The sequence below is a fragment of the Labeo rohita genome, chromosome 2 (assembly GCF_022985175.1).
Source record: "Labeo rohita strain BAU-BD-2019 chromosome 2, IGBB_LRoh.1.0, whole genome shotgun sequence".
NCBI lineage: Eukaryota > Metazoa > Chordata > Actinopteri > Cypriniformes > Cyprinidae > Labeo > Labeo rohita.
In genome coordinates this window covers 33,862,065-33,880,025 of record NC_066870.1, presented here as the reverse complement: position 1 = coordinate 33,880,025, position 17,961 = coordinate 33,862,065, and the positions used below count along the sequence as shown (strand labels likewise).

The 17,961-nt window shown below is 39.4% G+C and overlaps 1 protein-coding gene across 1 annotated transcript; it reads right to left on the bottom strand.

Annotated features, from left to right (window-relative positions):
* Window positions 1-16: 16 nt before the first annotated feature.
* Window positions 17-7,924, bottom strand: LOC127181441 (CD48 antigen-like). Its single transcript, XM_051136200.1, has 6 exons — window positions 7,702-7,924; window positions 7,046-7,354; window positions 6,489-6,752; window positions 6,231-6,347; window positions 4,697-4,746; window positions 17-3,054 (listed from the first exon to the last, which is right to left on the bottom strand). Exons 1-6 carry the CDS (start codon window positions 7,754-7,756, stop codon window positions 2,890-2,892), a joined length of 960 nt encoding a protein of 319 aa, XP_050992157.1. The 5' UTR covers window positions 7,757-7,924; the 3' UTR covers window positions 17-2,889.
* Window positions 7,925-17,961: the final 10,037 nt, after the last annotated feature.

The following is a 17,961-nucleotide window of genomic DNA, read 5'->3' as shown; positions in this document are numbered from 1 at the left end:
AGCATGATGTAAATAAATGTCAAGTCAAGTCAAGTCAAGTCACCTTTATTTATATACCGCCTTTAACAATACAGAATTGTGACAAGGCGGCTGTACAGTATTAAATAGGAAACAGTACATCAACAATGCCAAAGGCAACATTAAACACTCACATTATAGGTAAAGGTAGTTAATCAAAAACAATAAAATAAAATGCAATATTGTGTTAAGAGAAAGTGTCCCCAACTAAGCAAGCCAGAGGCGACAGCGGCAAGGAACCAAAACTCCATCGGTGACAAATGGAGAAAAAAACCTTGGGAGAAACCAGGCTCAGTCGGGGGGCCAGTTCTCCTCTGGCCAAAGTTCCCGTGGTCTTGTGCCGACAGCCGTCTAGGTGATGTGGTCTTCAATGTGGATCCGTCTCTGGGGCTCATCTAGTTGATGTGGACTCCGCTGACATTCAGGGCTGTAGAGGTCGTCTCTAGGTGCTGATCCACCGTCTGGGCTGGGTTCGGACTGGATCCCGGGGGACTGCAGTGACCATCTGATCTGGATACGGACTGGATCTGGTGGTTAATGTGACCTCGGAATAAGAGAGAAACAGACTAATATTAGCGTAGATGCCATTCTTCTGACGATGCACCAAGTACATCGGGTGTTATGGGAAGTGTTCCCGGTTCCGGTTGACCTAATTAGTGCAGCCTAACAATCCTTTAACGGATTTGAATTATAAGAATGTGGATTTGTTATGTGTAAGCAAGGTTAAAGAGATGGGTCTTTAATCTAGATTTAAACTGACAGAGTGTGTCTGCGTCCCGAACATTGTAGGGTAGATTGTTCCAGAGTTTGGGCGCTAAATAAGAAAAAGATCTGCCGCCCGCGGTTGATTTTGATATTCTCGGTATTATCAAATTGCCAGAGTTTTGAGAACGCAGCGGACGTGAGGGACTATAATGCGATAAGAGCTCACTCAGGTACTGGGGAGCTAAACCATTCAGGGCTTTATAAGTAATTAGCAAGATTTTAAAATCTATACGATGTTTAATAGGGAGCCAGTGCAGTGTAGACAGAACCGGGCTAATATGATCATACTTTTTGGTTCTAGTAAGAACTCTAGCTGCTGCATTTTGGACCAGCTGGAGTTTGTTTATTAAGCGAGCAGAACAACCACCCAATAAAGCATTACAATAATCTAACCGTGAGGTCATAAACGCATGAATTAATGTTTCAGCATTTGACATTGATAGCATAGGTCGTAGTTTAGATATATTTTTGAGATGGAAAAATGCAGTTTTGCAAATACTAGAGATGTGGTTTTCAAAGGAAAGATTACCATCAAATAGCACACCTAGGTTCCTAACTGATGACGAAGAATTGACAGAACAGCCATCAAGTATTAGACAGTGTTTTAGGTTATTACACGCTGAGATTTTAGGCCCAATAACTAACACCTCTGTTTTTTCAGAATTTAGCAGTAAGAAATTACTTGTCATCCAATTTTTTAACTCAACTACACAATCCATTAGTTTTTCAAATTGGTATGTTTCGCCAGGCCGCGAAGAAATATAGAGCTGGGTATCATCAGCATAGCAGTGAAAGCTAACACCATATTTCCTGATGATATCACCCAAGGGTAACATGTAAAGCGTAAAGAGTAACGGCCCTAGTACTGAGCCTTGTGGTACTCCATACTGCACTTGAGATCGATATGATACCTCATCATTTACTGCCACGAATTGATGGCGGTCAGATAGATACGATTTGAACCATGCCAATGCACTACCACTAATGCCAACATAATTCTCAAGTCTATTCAAGAGAATGTTGTGGTCAACAGTATCAAACGCAGCACTAAGATCCAGTAGCACTAACAGAGAGATACAACCACGATCGGATGATAAGAGTAGATCATTTGTAACTCTAATAAGAGCAGTCTCAGTACTATGGTACGGTCTAAAACCTGACTGAAAATCCTCACAGATATCATATTTCTGTAGGAAGGAAGATAACTGTGAGGATACAACCTTTTCTAATATCTTTGACAGAAATGGGAGATTCGAGATAGGTCTGTAATTAGTTAATTCGTTGGGGTCAAGTTGTGTTTTTTTAATTAGAGGCTTAATAGCAGCCAAAGAGGCTTAATAGCAGCCAAAGTATAAATAAATGTATAAATAAATGTTTAAATGGAAAGAAACATGTGGCCAGAAGTAGTATTAAATGTCACTATCTAGTGGATTTCAGTCAAAATGCACTAAAAAGACTAGTAAAGACTGTATACTTACAGTAATGGTTTGTACTGGATTTGCATACTGCATTAGCATGTCTGGCTTCATACTTGCCAGAATTCAAATTCATACTTATTAAATATAACACGACAGGTAAGGTCAATATTGCACTTATCTACTGATATTCATGTATGGCCATATGGGGTTAGTTGTCACTGTGTTTCACTTCAGTTACTATTGCTCACTCAGGGTTATTTTATTTATTTATTTAGATGTTTTAAGTTCTGTATAACAAAATTGAAAGTAAGAATTCACTGAAAAATAAGAATTCACACAAAAATATTTAGCAGTTTGATTGTGGATGTTAACACTCAGATGGATGTTAATCAACGCTAGAGAAAACAACTTAATTGGACAAACAACTTTGGTTAAATATCAGAACAGAATATTTTTTTTACACCATATAAAGATATTGCAGAGAATAGTAACAGTCCGTAACGTGATGGAGGCTACTACAAACAAGAAACAGGAAACATAAACAGGGCAAAATGCAAATTAATTGTACATATAAAGTAAAGTGGTAAAGTAAAGCACAAGGAATACAAAACATGAGACATAACAAAGGGTGCCATTTTGAGATGAGTCTTGTGACAGCTTCCTCATGTGACACATAGCCAGTTTCATTTTAAGTGTCATCTGGTGAAATGGTGTCTGGTTTGGTTTGCACACCACTGAATAAATTGTATGGTCTGTTGTCAGGGGAGACTGTAGGTTTTTGGTATTGTCCTACTGTGCAGTAGACTGAGGTGGGTCGATTATCTCCCATTTCCTTTTGTGTTTTGGCTTCAGCCTATTGAAATGCATAGAGAAAGTATTTTTTTTTTTAAAAGTCAAATCCCTCACTGTAAAAAATAATTGAGTTGTAAATAGATTATTGGAGTGTTTTACAAGAAAATAATATATTATTTTTTCTACTTCAGATTTTCATGTTTAATTCTGTTACTTGTCATTTCTTTTTAATTTTTTGTAAAGATTAAGAACGAAGAAATCAAATCACACTGCACAGCTAGCCTGGTACATAAACAGTTTCATCCACAGATGTAACACAAAACAAATATATAACAATGCATCCTGGGACATAATAAATGTGTCTATGGAAGAAACTTCAAACTCTACAAGTGTACATTCACTGAAAAAAAAAAAAAAAAAAAAAAAAAAAATCCAAAAAGTTGTTTCAACTTAAAATAATTTGTTACCCCGCTGCCTTAAAATTTGTAGCTTAAAATTTAAACTAAACAAAAAATTTAAAGGGGTCATCGGATGCCCATTTTCCACAAGTTGATATGATTCTTTAGGGTCTTAATGAAAAGTCTATATTATACTTTGGTTAAAAATTCTCAATGGTAGCGTAAAACGACACCCTTTTTACCTTGCCAAAATCAGCTCTGCAAAAATCATTCCAATCTGGTTGAGGTTGCTTTAAATGCAAATGAGCTCTGCTCGCCCTGAACCTCTCTTCTCTCTGTGGAGTGACGAGCCTGTTTACTTTAGCCGCATTTAGCTGTATGTAGCCACGTTTAGCTGCTAAACTTGCTAACTAGCACATTATTAGGAAAGACGATCGCAAAGATTCATAAAAAACCCTTATACTGACTTCTGCTGTAAGTGAAGCTGAATCACGAATGATTTGCACAAACATAGACGCATTTATGTAGATCGGGAGGCGCATTCCCTTCACAAACAAATGTAATCCACTGGATCTTCAGCAGCTCAGATGTCTGGAGTAAATGATGACCACTACGTTCATTATTACATCCAGCAACACAACACCTCAATCGCTCAGTTCTTGTCTAACTTACATCCCTGCTCTGGCATAAAAACATGGAGGTTGGATTGTTACAACTGATCTGAGGTAAGACTCTCATGTCAATCAACTATCATGGGAGCGGCCTCTGTGGGTGTGATGCCACAACGACAGGCATCTGAGAATGTCTCGATTTAAAAAAAAAAGGGATATTATTTTTACAGATTAATTAAAAACCACTGCATGGATTTTTATCATTATAGGGTAGATTTGTACATACACTGCCAACACACATTAATGTTCAAACAACATGTAAAAGTGAACTTAGCGTCCGATGACCCCTTTAAGGCAGTGGGGTATCAAATTATTTTAAGTTGAAACTATGTTTTTTCAAGTGAGAAAAAGGGCTTTTTAGATGAATAATTTGTTGTTCTAAGGGAAAGAAAATGGTTCTTTGAGGAACACAAAGTGGTTCTTCAATGGCATCGCTGTGAAAAAGCCTTCTGGAATCTGTTTTTTTAGATGATGTATACACTTGCTATACAATTAAAGAAAAACAAGATGTGTTTTGAACAGTTTGGGACCAACTGATTTGTGTAGATGGAAGCTTTGTATGACTGTAACAAGCAACAAAAACAAATATTTCAGAAATGGGTGTACAGTTTAATGACAGTAATTTGAAGCTTGCCTCAACTGAAGCATAAACTGCACTATCTGCTACTACCTCCTCCTGAGCACCTGTGAGGTTTAGAATATACAGCAATATATTAACATCAAGACTTATCAAATAATAATAATAATAATAATAATAATAATAATAATAATAAATTCTGTTCTTGAATTATTGTTTGGCACCAGCAAAGAACAGATATGTTTTTGTCCTCATGCTAGGTATGTGCAAAACGTTGTGACAATTAAACCTGAACAGGATGTGTTGTGTCGAGTTGAATATGGAAACTAAAAATTAAGCTCTAAACTGGATAAACTAAAATGTACTGTAGTTAAAGATGAATATTGTTCTGAAAGATCTTTTCTAGTTGGTTACTAATTTGGATGTTTAAATGATCTGATCAGAGGATATTCAGTAGAGACAAGAACTAGGTGGGAGAACACAGTATTCTACAGTATTACAATTGACTAAAACAGAAAAAAATAGCACCATCATTCTTTTTAATTACTTGAAGAAAGCAGTAAAGTACTTAAAGGAGAAGTCCACTTCCAGAACAAAGATTTACAGATAATTTACTCACCATGCACCTTGTCATCCAAGATGTTCATGTCTTTCTTTCTTTAGTCGTAAAGAAATTGTTTTTTGAGGAAAACATTTCAGCATTTTTCTCCATATAATAGACTGATATGGTGCCCCGAGTTTGAACTTCCAAAATGCAATTTAAATGCGGCTTCAAACGATCCCAAATGTGGTTGTAAATGATCCCAGCCGAGGAAGAAGGGCCTTATCTAGCGAAATGATTATTTTGATAAAAATAATACAATTTATATACTTTTTAATGTCAAATGCTCGTCTTGTCTTACTCTGCCTGAACTTTTTTTGTTCCGGTTCATGACATTAGGGTATGTCGAAAAACTCCCATCTCATGTTCTCCCTCAACTTCAAAATCGTCTTATATCACTGTTTTACCTATTTGGTTAAGGGTGTTTGATCTTCTTTGCATGTTCACTTTGCAAAGACTGTGTCGGTACTTCTGCAGTGATGTAGGATGATTTTGAAATGATTTTTGAAGTTGAGGGAGAAAATAAGGTTTTTTTACTTACCCTTTTTGACGTTTTTGACTTTTTTTTTTTTTTTTACATACTCTAACTGTCTTGAACCAGAATACACAGAGTTTAGGCAGAGCAAGACAAGACAAGTGTTCGTGATTAAAAAATTGTATTTGTTGAAAATAACTGATCGTTTCGCTAGATAAGACCCTTATTCTTCAGCTGGGATCGTTTGAAGCCGCATTTAAACTGCATTTGGAAGTTCAAACTCAGGGCGCCATATCAGTCCATTATACGGAGAAAAATGTTGAAATGTTTTCCTCAAAAAAGATAATTACTTTACAACTGAAGAAAGAAAGACATGAACATCTTGGATGACAAGAGGGTAAATTATCTGCAAATTTTTCTTGTTCTGGAATTGGACTTCTCCTTTAATTGATCAAACTGATAAAGAGAGATCAGTTATTCATAGAGAATGTGTATGTGAGGCAACATTGACATACCTTTTTTATACTTGCAGTACAGAAAGACTGAAAGACATATAAAAATGCACGCTGTCACCGTAAAACCTACTGACCACAGGAGAGATGACCCCCTCTGGTTATTGTTTGAGTCGTTCTCTGTAAAATTAGATTTATATCATTAGTTATCAGTTCAGTTCAGCAGTTAGATTAAATTGAGTAAACAAAAATTAGCTATTTGATTTAAGAGATGATTTGCATCATCTGAATGATTGACTGTCTGTGTTTATGGCGAGATACCTTTATTAACACAGAGCTGTGTGATGTTTATTCTGTCTTCTTTCCAGCTGACAGGGTTGGTATGGTTACAGATGATTAGTTCCTCACCACAGTGCAGGATGAGAGTGTAGTTTTCGTGTGATGTCACTTCCTCTGGAGAGCATGTGTTGTTCTGATAGCTAGAGTTAATCATGAGCTCTTGAGTTCTGCATGTGAAGTTCACAGTACAGAAGTTACCACTGATCCAGTTTGAGTTCACAGTTAGGACAGGAGCTTCCACAGTGTCTGAAACAGACATTTTTTGTTTTTAATTGAACACAAAGACCCACCTGTTGATCAGCTGTAAAAGGAGTGACCATGTGTTTAAATTGGCAAATAATACATTCTTGCACTATTGTAGGATATCGTATTCCAATAGCTGTTTATGGAATGTATATCATGACTGATGGAAAAAAAACAAAAAAACAAAAAACAAAAAACATGTACATTTTATTTTACTACTTATGCTTTATAACATGCGCAGAATAAAAGACTGAGCCGTCTTTTGACCTGAACACAGCAAATAAAATTACACTCACCTATAACAGATACTCTGTATGTAACAATATTGTTGTCTGTTTCTGCAGCTGCTATTGCTCTGTAGAGTCCACTGTCTGTCTTCTGCATGTTCTTCAGTGTTAGAGAGAAGGTTTTATTATTGAATTCCACTCTATCCTTGTAGGAGGGGTAAAATATTACTTCTTTAGTTTTATAAAAATATTTAAGTATATTCTTTGATTGATAATTTTTCCAGGATAAATCATCAAACTTTGGTAGTTCTTGTGTCTGTATATCCAACTGAACATAATTTCCTGTTTGTACAACTACTGAAATCTCAGCACTGAACCCTGAGGAGAGAGAAAGATGCCCATTTTGGAAAAAAAAAAAGTACTACAGGCGAAGTGAATTTACAAGGTAATTAAAATACTACATACAAACTTTTCTCTAAGAGAGAACAGCATAATAAAAATTTAATACAGCTATAGTGCACAAATCTGGAGTTACTTGTCTCTGCTTAAACAAATAAACAACAGAGATGTACACTGTTTCAAACTAATTGTCTCACATTTTTTTGTTATTCATATTAGTTTTAATGCAGGCAGCATAAGAAAAGTAAATAACATATGCTGCTTTGTTACATTTTTTGCTACAAATATATTATATAATGTTACATATGTTAGTGAATGTATTTTACCTGTTTTGAAGGTGAGAAGGCAAAGAAGAAATCTGAGTCTGTGATTTATTGCCATTGTCACAAATGAAAAACTCAAGAAATGGGGAAAAAAAGGAAGAGAACTCAAAATGACTACTGTTGCATTTACTTCCTAATAGACGCTGTAGATTACTCAGAAGAAGAAATCAAATTCCTGAAACCAAATGCACTCCGCAGCAAATTCTCTTACTGGTATCAAGATGCATAGAAGCCTGAAAGAGGAAACTGAGGAAACTGCAAAATAGTGAGATGTCTTATGAAAGAGATTTATCTCCAGTTGGTCTGTGGTAGGAACATGAGCAGTATAGAGCCAGTTGAGGCTCCACAAAAAACTTTCTCCACAACATGTGTGATTTTACTACTTCACTAATAAAGCAAAGGTTGATTTGAATGAAGGATGAGAAATGGGAATATCCTCTTAAACAGCTGATTTAGGTAAAAACAAAAACTAAATGTGATGTTATGGCATTATACAGACTGCACACTATTTAGTTCACACAAAAATATAAACCCCTTTAACGTAATTGTTTTAATGCACAGGGTACCCACTTTTCGACGTGCAGCGTCTTCCATTATTGCTTTCAGTTGTTTGCCTTAATTTAATGGTTTGCATGCATTTGTAAAAAATGGAAATCATTTTATATAAATATATACTTTAATTGTAGCGCCTAAACCTACCCACTTCTGAACAATACAGAACAGGCAAATAGAAGTACAGTCACAGATATTTATTGCAAAAACTGACCATAAAAAGGCAGTATTAAAGTATTGCAAGTTGTGTTGTATTCCAAAGCTTTAGAAGCCATTCTTTACGTGAATAAGAGAGTAAAACACATGGTTTTAATTGCTGAAAATGACCCCTCTCTGTTAACGCACTCACATCTCATTCAAAGAGATACTCCCGTACTTTAGCATGATGCAATCGATCATGAGACACACAACAGCTAATTGCATTTCACAACCAAGGCTGATGTAAGTCGTCTTCTGGTGGCAATTTTTGAATTTGCACACAGACTGCACACAGGATGTGAGCTTTATGGTGGATGGAGATGTCACAAATTAATTGTTTTGCCTTGGAAGACTTAGAATATTAATATTTTTGTAATAAATTATGACTGTAGTTGTATCTGCCTGTTATATTCTGTGTTTTACTGAGAAAAGGTAGGTTTAGGGGCAGGGGTCAGGTTACATGCTCATAAATGTGTAAATGGTGTAAAGTAAATAAAATTGTTGTGACTGTTCACACTGAAAAATCACACCCCAACATATATGCAATAATGGCAATATGGGTTCTGACCAAGTGTCAACATGTGATGAGTGTGTTGATTTAACTGTTTGACAAATGGAACATATTGTAAAATGTTACCCAAAAACATATCTTAAATGCAGGTGAAAATGGCCATATATTCATTACATATATTTAAAGATACTGTAATATCTCCATCTGGTCAACAACTATGTGCCATGCATTTTGCTTTGTGTGAAAAACAGACCAACATATGACTAAAAATCTTCTCATTTGAGTTAAAAATGAGTCAGTATGTTAAATCTTAATAGTGCTGGACTCACATTTGCAAATATATGTTTCTCATGGCTATAAGAGAGAGAAGCATGACATCTTACCTTTATTTACCCATACTTCCAGTTAATATTGTGAGTTGTTTCAGTGCAAACAAAAATGTACAGTAAAGTCAGAACACAGTTATTTAAACAAGTTTAATAGCAATAAGACAACTTGAACAAAACAATTATCAGTTATATTATCACTAATTACTAATGAATGACTTAAATTGGCATGCTTGTGATACGTTACAAATATGTTAACAATTATTTTAAGATATCTATTGACAGATACACATTTTTACATACATTTAACCTTTGCTATTTATGCACCAGCCATCTGCCATGACTGTTGAATAATACACCATTGAATAAATTGTATGATGTTTTGGGTGTTGTCCTATTACACTATGGGTGGTGAGGTTTTCTGTTTTGCGCCTGTTCCTGTAACTGTGAATCAATGCATATATAGTAAATATGTAAAATAGTAACATCCATCCATCCATCCATAGATATGTACGTACATACATACATACATAAATTGACATTCCTACCTGAACTTGTGTATAGACTGTATGATCATTCTGCTGAGCACCTTAATATGGAGCCCCTTAAGGGACATGGTGGTGAAAAAAAAAAAAAATCAGAGTGAGTGAAAAAAAAAAAAAATCATGGTGGGAGGAAAAATATTTTTCAGATTTTTTTGGGTTCCCTCGCAAAACATTTGCGTTCCCCTCGAGAAACTTTGCGTTCTCTCGCAAAACCGGTTGAGTTCGGATAAACACTTCCTGTTTACTCAGCTCAGTATGTTCACAACGGAGCGGTTCATATAAGTTTTATACTGAACTTGAACTCAAATGGCCTATTATAGAAATACAGTCATTTAATTGCTTATAGTTTAAGGCACGATTTTGGAACATTCTAAAACGCTTCATGTGGATTAATGTACTAAAACAGTGACAGCGGAGGCCAAATTCGGTATTAATAAATGCTATTCATACTAATAAAAATTTTAATATTAATACCCTTAGCATTACTCTGAATAAAGCAGTCATAAATGCAACTTGCTAATGTCTTTTCTCCCCACAGAAAACCTTTAGGATACAGAAAACGCTTAAGGGAAGCTAATGGACGAATTAAGACGGTATTTGTAGTTACAATGGTTTAAGTATAGTAACCATGGTTAATTTGTTTGCTGCTTGTTTAAAAAAAATAAAATTAAGTTTTTGAAAGGAAAAATAAAACAAATAAGTCACGTAGCCTATTAGTCGCATTTTATTCAGAAATAATACCAGCAGGCCTACAGCGTATGTTATAATACCAACATTATAAACACACATAGCCTAGGCTATTTTAGTTTCCCGCACTCCACAGCAAATCCTTTAAATTTAACCGTATTCAGAACAGACCAAAAACCGAAACCAAAAAAGTATAACTCATTCATTTTTAATGAATAAATATAATTTAATGCAGTATATAATAATAGGTATAAGCTTATTTAGCTATAAATAAACTCAAATAAATCATTTAAAGCGAAACTGAAAGTATGGGCTCACGTGTCGCTCTCCTTCAGCACAAATCCAAATGTTTCCATATTCGCAATGTATTTGCTAAACCATTAAATTAACTGGGCATTGTACGTTCCAGTATCGACCCTGTGCGAGTTATTGTTTTTCATGTTTAAAATAGGAGAATGTAATATCCAAACGACTGCAAATGCAACGTTTATTTTATATAGCAGTTCAACAAAAAGGGTAATATTAAGTGACATTTTAAATGTAGCCTACATTTTAAACACATGATGTTTGTTATATTTAACGAAATAATAATAGTTCCAACGAAATCCGCAACAGAACTGGCGTGTCTCCAAGCAACAGCGGTGTTTCGTTTCTGAATTAATCTGCAGTTTAGAACCCCTCGGAGAGTCCGTGATTAATAACCCATTCATAACTACAACCATTTGCTTAGTTATTGAATGAATGAATGAATGACGCGACGCCTTGCTCATTAAGACAGTGACATGCCGCCACCTAGTGGAACGTTTGAGAACCACTGGTTTAACGAATTACTTCATTAATTGCCTATTTTTGATAAAATATAAAATGTTAGCTTTTATATCACTGTCTTATATTAAGCTAAGGTACATAATATATTTGTAATAATTCCATATTTGGTCTTTTTTCACCAACGTCTTCATAAAGCCGCGTTTTCTTTATGGGAGGAAAATGCTTAACATGCAATTTAGAGCTTTCTGTTCATATTCGGGGCTTACCTGCTTTCCTACATTTAAAATGTATAACAAACTGTATACCGAGTTCGGCCTTTTATACTCTATTATCCCGTTAAGTTTTCTTTCTGGGGGATACGCTTAACGTGCAATTTAGCGGGTTACGGTTATATACTGAGCTATTCTGGTACATAAGGTGTGTACTGAGATACTGCAGGTAAGTAACAGGTATCGTGCACTCGCATAGAGAGACACAATCGGTCAGCTTCGTAGAGACGAGCCCGGACAGTGACTGTTGTGCGGTGTGTGCTTATAAAGGGTGTGGTTGATGGGGTGCAGGTGTGAGATAATTAGTACTCCGGTGAGAGGGATCGTTGGGTGTGACCGGTGTTCGAGCCTGGCCAATCGGTGACATTACCCCCCTCCCCACGGCCCGCTCCTGAGGGCCGAAACCTCTGGCGCCGAGGTGGTCTACCTCTACCTCAAGGTGCCGGATATTCTGGATGAGCTGCATGAAATTCCGAGATGAGAGCGGGGTCTAAGATGTTGTCACGTAGAACCCATGACCTCTCTTCTGGTCCATAACCTTCCCAATCAACGAAGTACTCCAGACGACCACCCCGACGCCGGGACTGCAGAATTTCATTGACGGAGTATATCGATCCTTCCTCTAGCACCAAAGGAGGAGGGGGGTCTTCTTCTTGGCCAGGCTCTGTGGAAGGAAGCAGAGGTTCGTGACAGGGTTTTAGTAGTGACACATGGAACGTGGGATGAATCCTGTATTGTGGTGGGAGTTGTAGTCTGTATGTGACGGGATTGACCTGTTCCAGGATGGTAAAGGGGCCAATAAATCTGGGACTTAACTTCTTTGAGGGCAGGCGTAATCGGATGTCTCGAGTGGAGAGCCAGACTTTCTGACCTGGAGTGAAGTTGAGTCCTGGAATCCTTCTTCGGTCGGATACAGCTTTGGACCTGTTCACTGCCCTCTGAAGATGATGGTGAGCCGCGTCCCAGACTCTCTCGCTCTCCCGGAACCAGTGATCCACTGCGGAGACATCTGATGGTTCACCGAGTTCCAGAGAGGAGGCTGGAAACCTAAAACACATTGGAAAGGTGTAAGTCCCGTGGAAGGTTGCCGCAGTGAATTTTGGGCGTATTCAGCCCAAACCAGGAACTGGTTCCAGGAGTTCTGGTGACCGTGACAGAAGGTACGAAGGAACCGCCCCACCTCTTGAATTTTCCTCTCTGTCTGTCCGTTGGTCTGAGGGTGGTATCCAGACGAGATGCTGACGATCACACCTAGGAGTTTAAAGAATGCCTTCCATACTCCGGAGATGAATTGAGGACCCCTATCTGATACGATGTCCTCAGGGAGTCCATAATAACGGAAGACGTGGTTGAAGAGGCATTCAGCTGTTTCTAGGGCTGTTGGTAGTCCTTTGAGTGGTATCAACCGACAAAACTTGGAGAAACGATCAACTATAACCAGGATACAGGTGTTTTCATCAGATACCGGAAGATCAGTCATAAAATCGACTCCTAGGTGTGACCAGGGGCGGTTCGGTATGGGCAAGGGATGGAGCTTTCCAGCTGGAAGGTGACGTGGACTTTTTGACATGGCACACTCCTTACATCCTTGCACATACCTCCTCACATCCCTTGCCATGTCTGGCCACCAGAAGCGGTCGGTAAGCAGCGAGAGAGTATTATTGGCCCCGGGATGCCCCGTGCCCAGGGAGGTATGAGTAGCATGGATAAGATTTACCCGTTGTGCAGCAGGGATGAATTTGCATCCTGGAGGGCAGCCCGGCGGGACCCTGGGTTCAGAAATGGCGACGACTGGAGGTTCGGTCCAATCTAATCTATGATGGTCAGTAACTCCCTGTTTCCGATGTCATAATTTCTCTCCGCCGGGCTGAGCTTCCTGGAGAAATAGGCACATGGATGGAGTCGTGGAGGATTACCATAATGTTGGGAAAGGACAGCTCCGACTCCAGTGGTGGATGCATCTACTTCCACAACAAAAGGCAAATTTGGATCAGGATGAGTCAGGAGTGGGGCCTGAGTTAAGGCCTTCTTCAGTGTTTCAAATGATGTGGTGGCTTCAGTGGTCCAGTTGAGAGTCTTTGGATGTCCTTTCAGAAGATTAGTAAGGGGATTAGTAATTTGACTGTACCCTTTGATGAACCGACGATAGAAGTTTGCAAACCCCAGGAATCTCTGCAGTTCTTTGATAGAGTTGGGTTTGGTCCAGGAAACAACAGCTTCCACCTTCCCCTCGTCCATGCGAACTCCGTGATGATCGATGATATAACCTAGGAACTGAACAGATTTCTGGTGGAATGAACATTTCTCAGCCTTCAGATATAGTTGATGCTCTCGTAGTCTTTGAAGGACCTCCGCAACGTGATGTGGATGTTCAGCCTCACTTTTCGAGTAGATCAGGATATCATCTATGTAGACGATGACGAAGTGATGAAGGAATTCTCGGAGAACCTCATGAATGAAGTTTTGAAAGACAGAGGGGGCGTTTACTAATCCATAGGGCATTACCTGATACTCATAGTGACCAGTAGGGGTCACGAATGCCGTCTTCCATTCATCCCCTTTTCGGATTCTGATCAGGTTATATGTGCTGTGGAGATCCAATTTGGTGAAGATTACGGCCGAACGAAGTTGTTCCAGGGCAGCTGGGACGAGAGGAAGGGGATAACGGAATTTAATGGTGTGATGGTTGAGAACACGATAGTCGATACACGGACGTAGCCCTCCATCTTTTTTGGAAACAAAGAAGAAACTTGAAGCTGCAGGTGATGTAGATGGACGTATATACTCCTGACTCAGAGCCTCCCGGATGTACTCCTCCATGGCCTTACTCTCAGGAAGCGATAACGGGTAAATCCTTCCCTTGGGCAGCGAGGCATTAGGAACAAGGTCAATCGTGCAGTCCCATGGCCGATGAGGAGGTAGCTGGGAAGCTCTCTTGGGGCAAAATACATCCGCATAGTCAGAGTATATGGCAGGAATTTCGACAGACTGGTTACTCACTGGACTTTCAACAGAAGTGACACAGACGGGTAAGCTCTTCTTAACAGGTTGTGGTAACTCTGGGAAGCAATCGAGGTTGCAATCTTCACCCCATCGTAGTACTTCTCCTGTGCCCCAAGAGATGATGGGATTATGCTTCACCAGCCACGGGCGCCCTAAGATGATGTCAACAGTGGTGCCCTCCAGAACCAGCAGCTTGATTTGTTCCTTGTGCAGTAATCCAAGTTGAAGTTGAATGAAGTCACATTGACTTTGTACTTGTTTCCGAGAGAGTAATTCCCCAGTTATGGAGTGAATCTGGTACTTTGTAGACGTGGCGAAAGTGCGGAGCTTGAGCTGGCGGCAGAGGGTTCCCGATATGAAGTTACCAGCTGACCCGGAGTCGATGAGGGCTGTGACTGTAACAGAATTCAAGACCGTAGTTACTATAACATTAGTGGTCAGTGGAAGCAATTTTTCCGTTTCAGACTGAAGAACACTCACCCAGGTTCGTCTTGGTCGTGAAGGGCAGTTCAGCTTCATGTGACCACTGCCCCCGCAATATAAACAGAGACCCCGGGTCAGCCTCCTCTGCCGCTCAGTAGATGACAGTTTCCCAGAGTCGAGGATCATGGGTTCGGTGGCTGGTTCTGGAGGGGAATTCTGCTCTGATCGACGGAGGAGTGCGGTTTCTTCTGAGAGATATGATGTCATGCGATCAGAACATCGGATGGAGTGTTGGATGAATTTTTCCAGTCCAATATGATCATCAAGGGCTGCCAGTTGCAAGCGAAGTTTGGGCTCCAAACCTAGCCGGTAGGTGGTCAATAGCGATCTCTCGTTCCATCCACTCGCAGCGGCTAATGTTCTGAATTTTAGAGAATATTCATGAATGGACATAGTACCTTGCTTGAGATGGTATAGTTGTTCTCCCGCTGAAATGGCCGAGTTAGACTGACCGAAAACCTCTTTGAAATGTGAGATGAATGATTGGATGGTTCGCGTGGCCGGCTCGGTTTGGAGCCAAAGAGTTTCTGCCCATTGTAAAGCGGAACCTGAGAGTAGAGAAATGATGAAAGCAATTTTAGATTGGTCGGTAGGATACAGCGTTGGTTGCATGGTGAAGGTTAATGAGCATTGTAACAGAAATCCGTTGCACTCCTCCGCCCGGCCAGAGTAGGGCGCTGGTCGAGCCATGGGACTGGACGGAACTGGTAGCAAAGAAGTGCTCGGTGAAGGTGCTGATTCGCAGGTTGGCGGAGGTGACATGGTGACAGCCGGGCGCAGCAAAACCCGGCGGAGCGAGTCCACCAACTCTTGAAAAGGATCCTCCGTGCTCATGCTGCAATCTGTTTATGGTCCGGGCTTCTGTCATAGAAGCAGACGGAACACCAGGTAAGTAATCGGTTAAACAGTTTATTGAATTCACACAGGAGAAACACGGAGATTGAAGATGTTTGACAGGTGAGTTAATGTCAACAGTCTTGAATGTTCCGAAATGGATATTGCGCTGATTAACGATCTTTTCCTCTCGTAGATATTCCAGGATAACGAGGATGGCTGAACGAGCACACACCGCTGAAGGACAAGGACGACTGACTGGAACACAAGAGACACAGGTGAGTAATTGCAGGTAAGTAACAGGTATCGTGCACTCGCATAGAGAGACACAATCCGTCCGCTTCGTAGAGACGAGCCCGGACAGTGACTGTTGTGCGGTGTGTGCTTATAAAGGGTGTGGTTGATGGGGTGCAGGTGTGAGATAATTAGTACTCCGGTGAGAGGGATCGTTGGGTGTGACCGGTGTTCGAGCCTGGCCAATCCGTGACAATGAGTCGCTCATTTGCGAACGTGCAATGTAGGAACCACTACAAACTGTAAAGTTAACAGGAAGTGTTTATCCGAACTCAACTGGTTTTGCGAGGGAACGCAAAAATCTTTGCGAGAGAACTCAAAATTTCTCGAGGGAACGCAAAGTTTTGCGAGAGAACGCAAAAAAATCTGAAAAATATTTTTCCTCCCACCCTGATTTTTTTTTTTTTCACTCATCCTGATTTTTTTCACCACCACGTCCCTTAAGGGGCTCCGTACCTTAAAGATTAAATTGAATAGATTTAAAAAGTGACTTGCATACCTAAATTCATACTGAGGCTACTGTCATTTCTGTTTTTATAAATTAATAAAAGACAGACATACCCTTTTTATGTTTCTTGTAGGAGCAGCATATTACAGAAACTGCTGTGAAAACCAGCACTGAAACGCCAGTGATGACCAAGAACCAATAGAGAGGAGCAGAGCTGATGTTTTCTTTGGGATTCTCTGCTAAAATAAGAGCTTTCACATTAACAGTCATCAGAGCAGTCAGATCCTGAGCTGAAGATACTTTTGAGTATTTTATTTGACAATAAACTGCTAAGAATTTAAATATAGATGATGTAGGAGCCGATGATCTTCCCGTGAAGTTACATATACAGGAACTCTCGCAATGCCAGGGTGAGATCATAAAATAATAAACTTTTTGTCAGATAGGAAGATCTAAGAAGGCCCAGGAGGAAAAGACCATTTGCTTATCAACCACCTGGCCCATCCTTTCCTCTAGCACCAGGGGGTAGGTCACTACAGAGAAGAGGCCAAGGATCTAAGCTATCACACTCATACAAAACAATCACATATATATCCTGAATTCACAATCAGAAACCCCCCATGTTTGATATCAATTTCATAGTCTTAGTGCGGTTGGAAATAATATCTCAGTCCCATACCAGTAGAACAGACCAGAAATAAAGATCTGAAACTTAAGAAAAACTCTGTTCTCCTGATATGGGTAGTGTCGCTGAAGAGGTTTGTACCACATGCTGTTTTTACACCCCCAACTGTCAAGCTATTCTAGGCTTCAGCAAAAGGTCCTGTAAAGTTTTATTACGCTAAATTTATGATTATAATGCTTTGATCTGGGTACTTAAAGAGGATTGGCGAAAAATTCAGGGAAGCATCTGTAACCAGAACTACCCGCACGATTGTCGTGTGTTTCTTTATTTGCCAGGTATGCTGACTCTTTGTTCTTATTTTATTTTATTTTATAGGTTTGAATTCTATGCTGATCAGTATTGTAACTAAAATGTGATGTTCTTCTGTAAAAGTTGTAATTCATTTTGATTAATTAAACGTATTTTGATTGGACTTCCATTGCTATTTTTATATGCCTGGCATAAATAAATGTTAACTTTGATTTATTCTGGATTTCTTGGAAATGATTTTCTAGTAGGTTAATGTGTAAGGGTGCTACCTCAAGACTGCGTCCAGGGCAGACCAACGCCGGTAGTACCGACTGATGAGCCATGGGGACATCACTAGGGCTCCGGATGTTGAGCTGTCACTGGCTTAACACGATGCAGCTCTCGCAGTTATTGAGGAAATATACTTTTTGT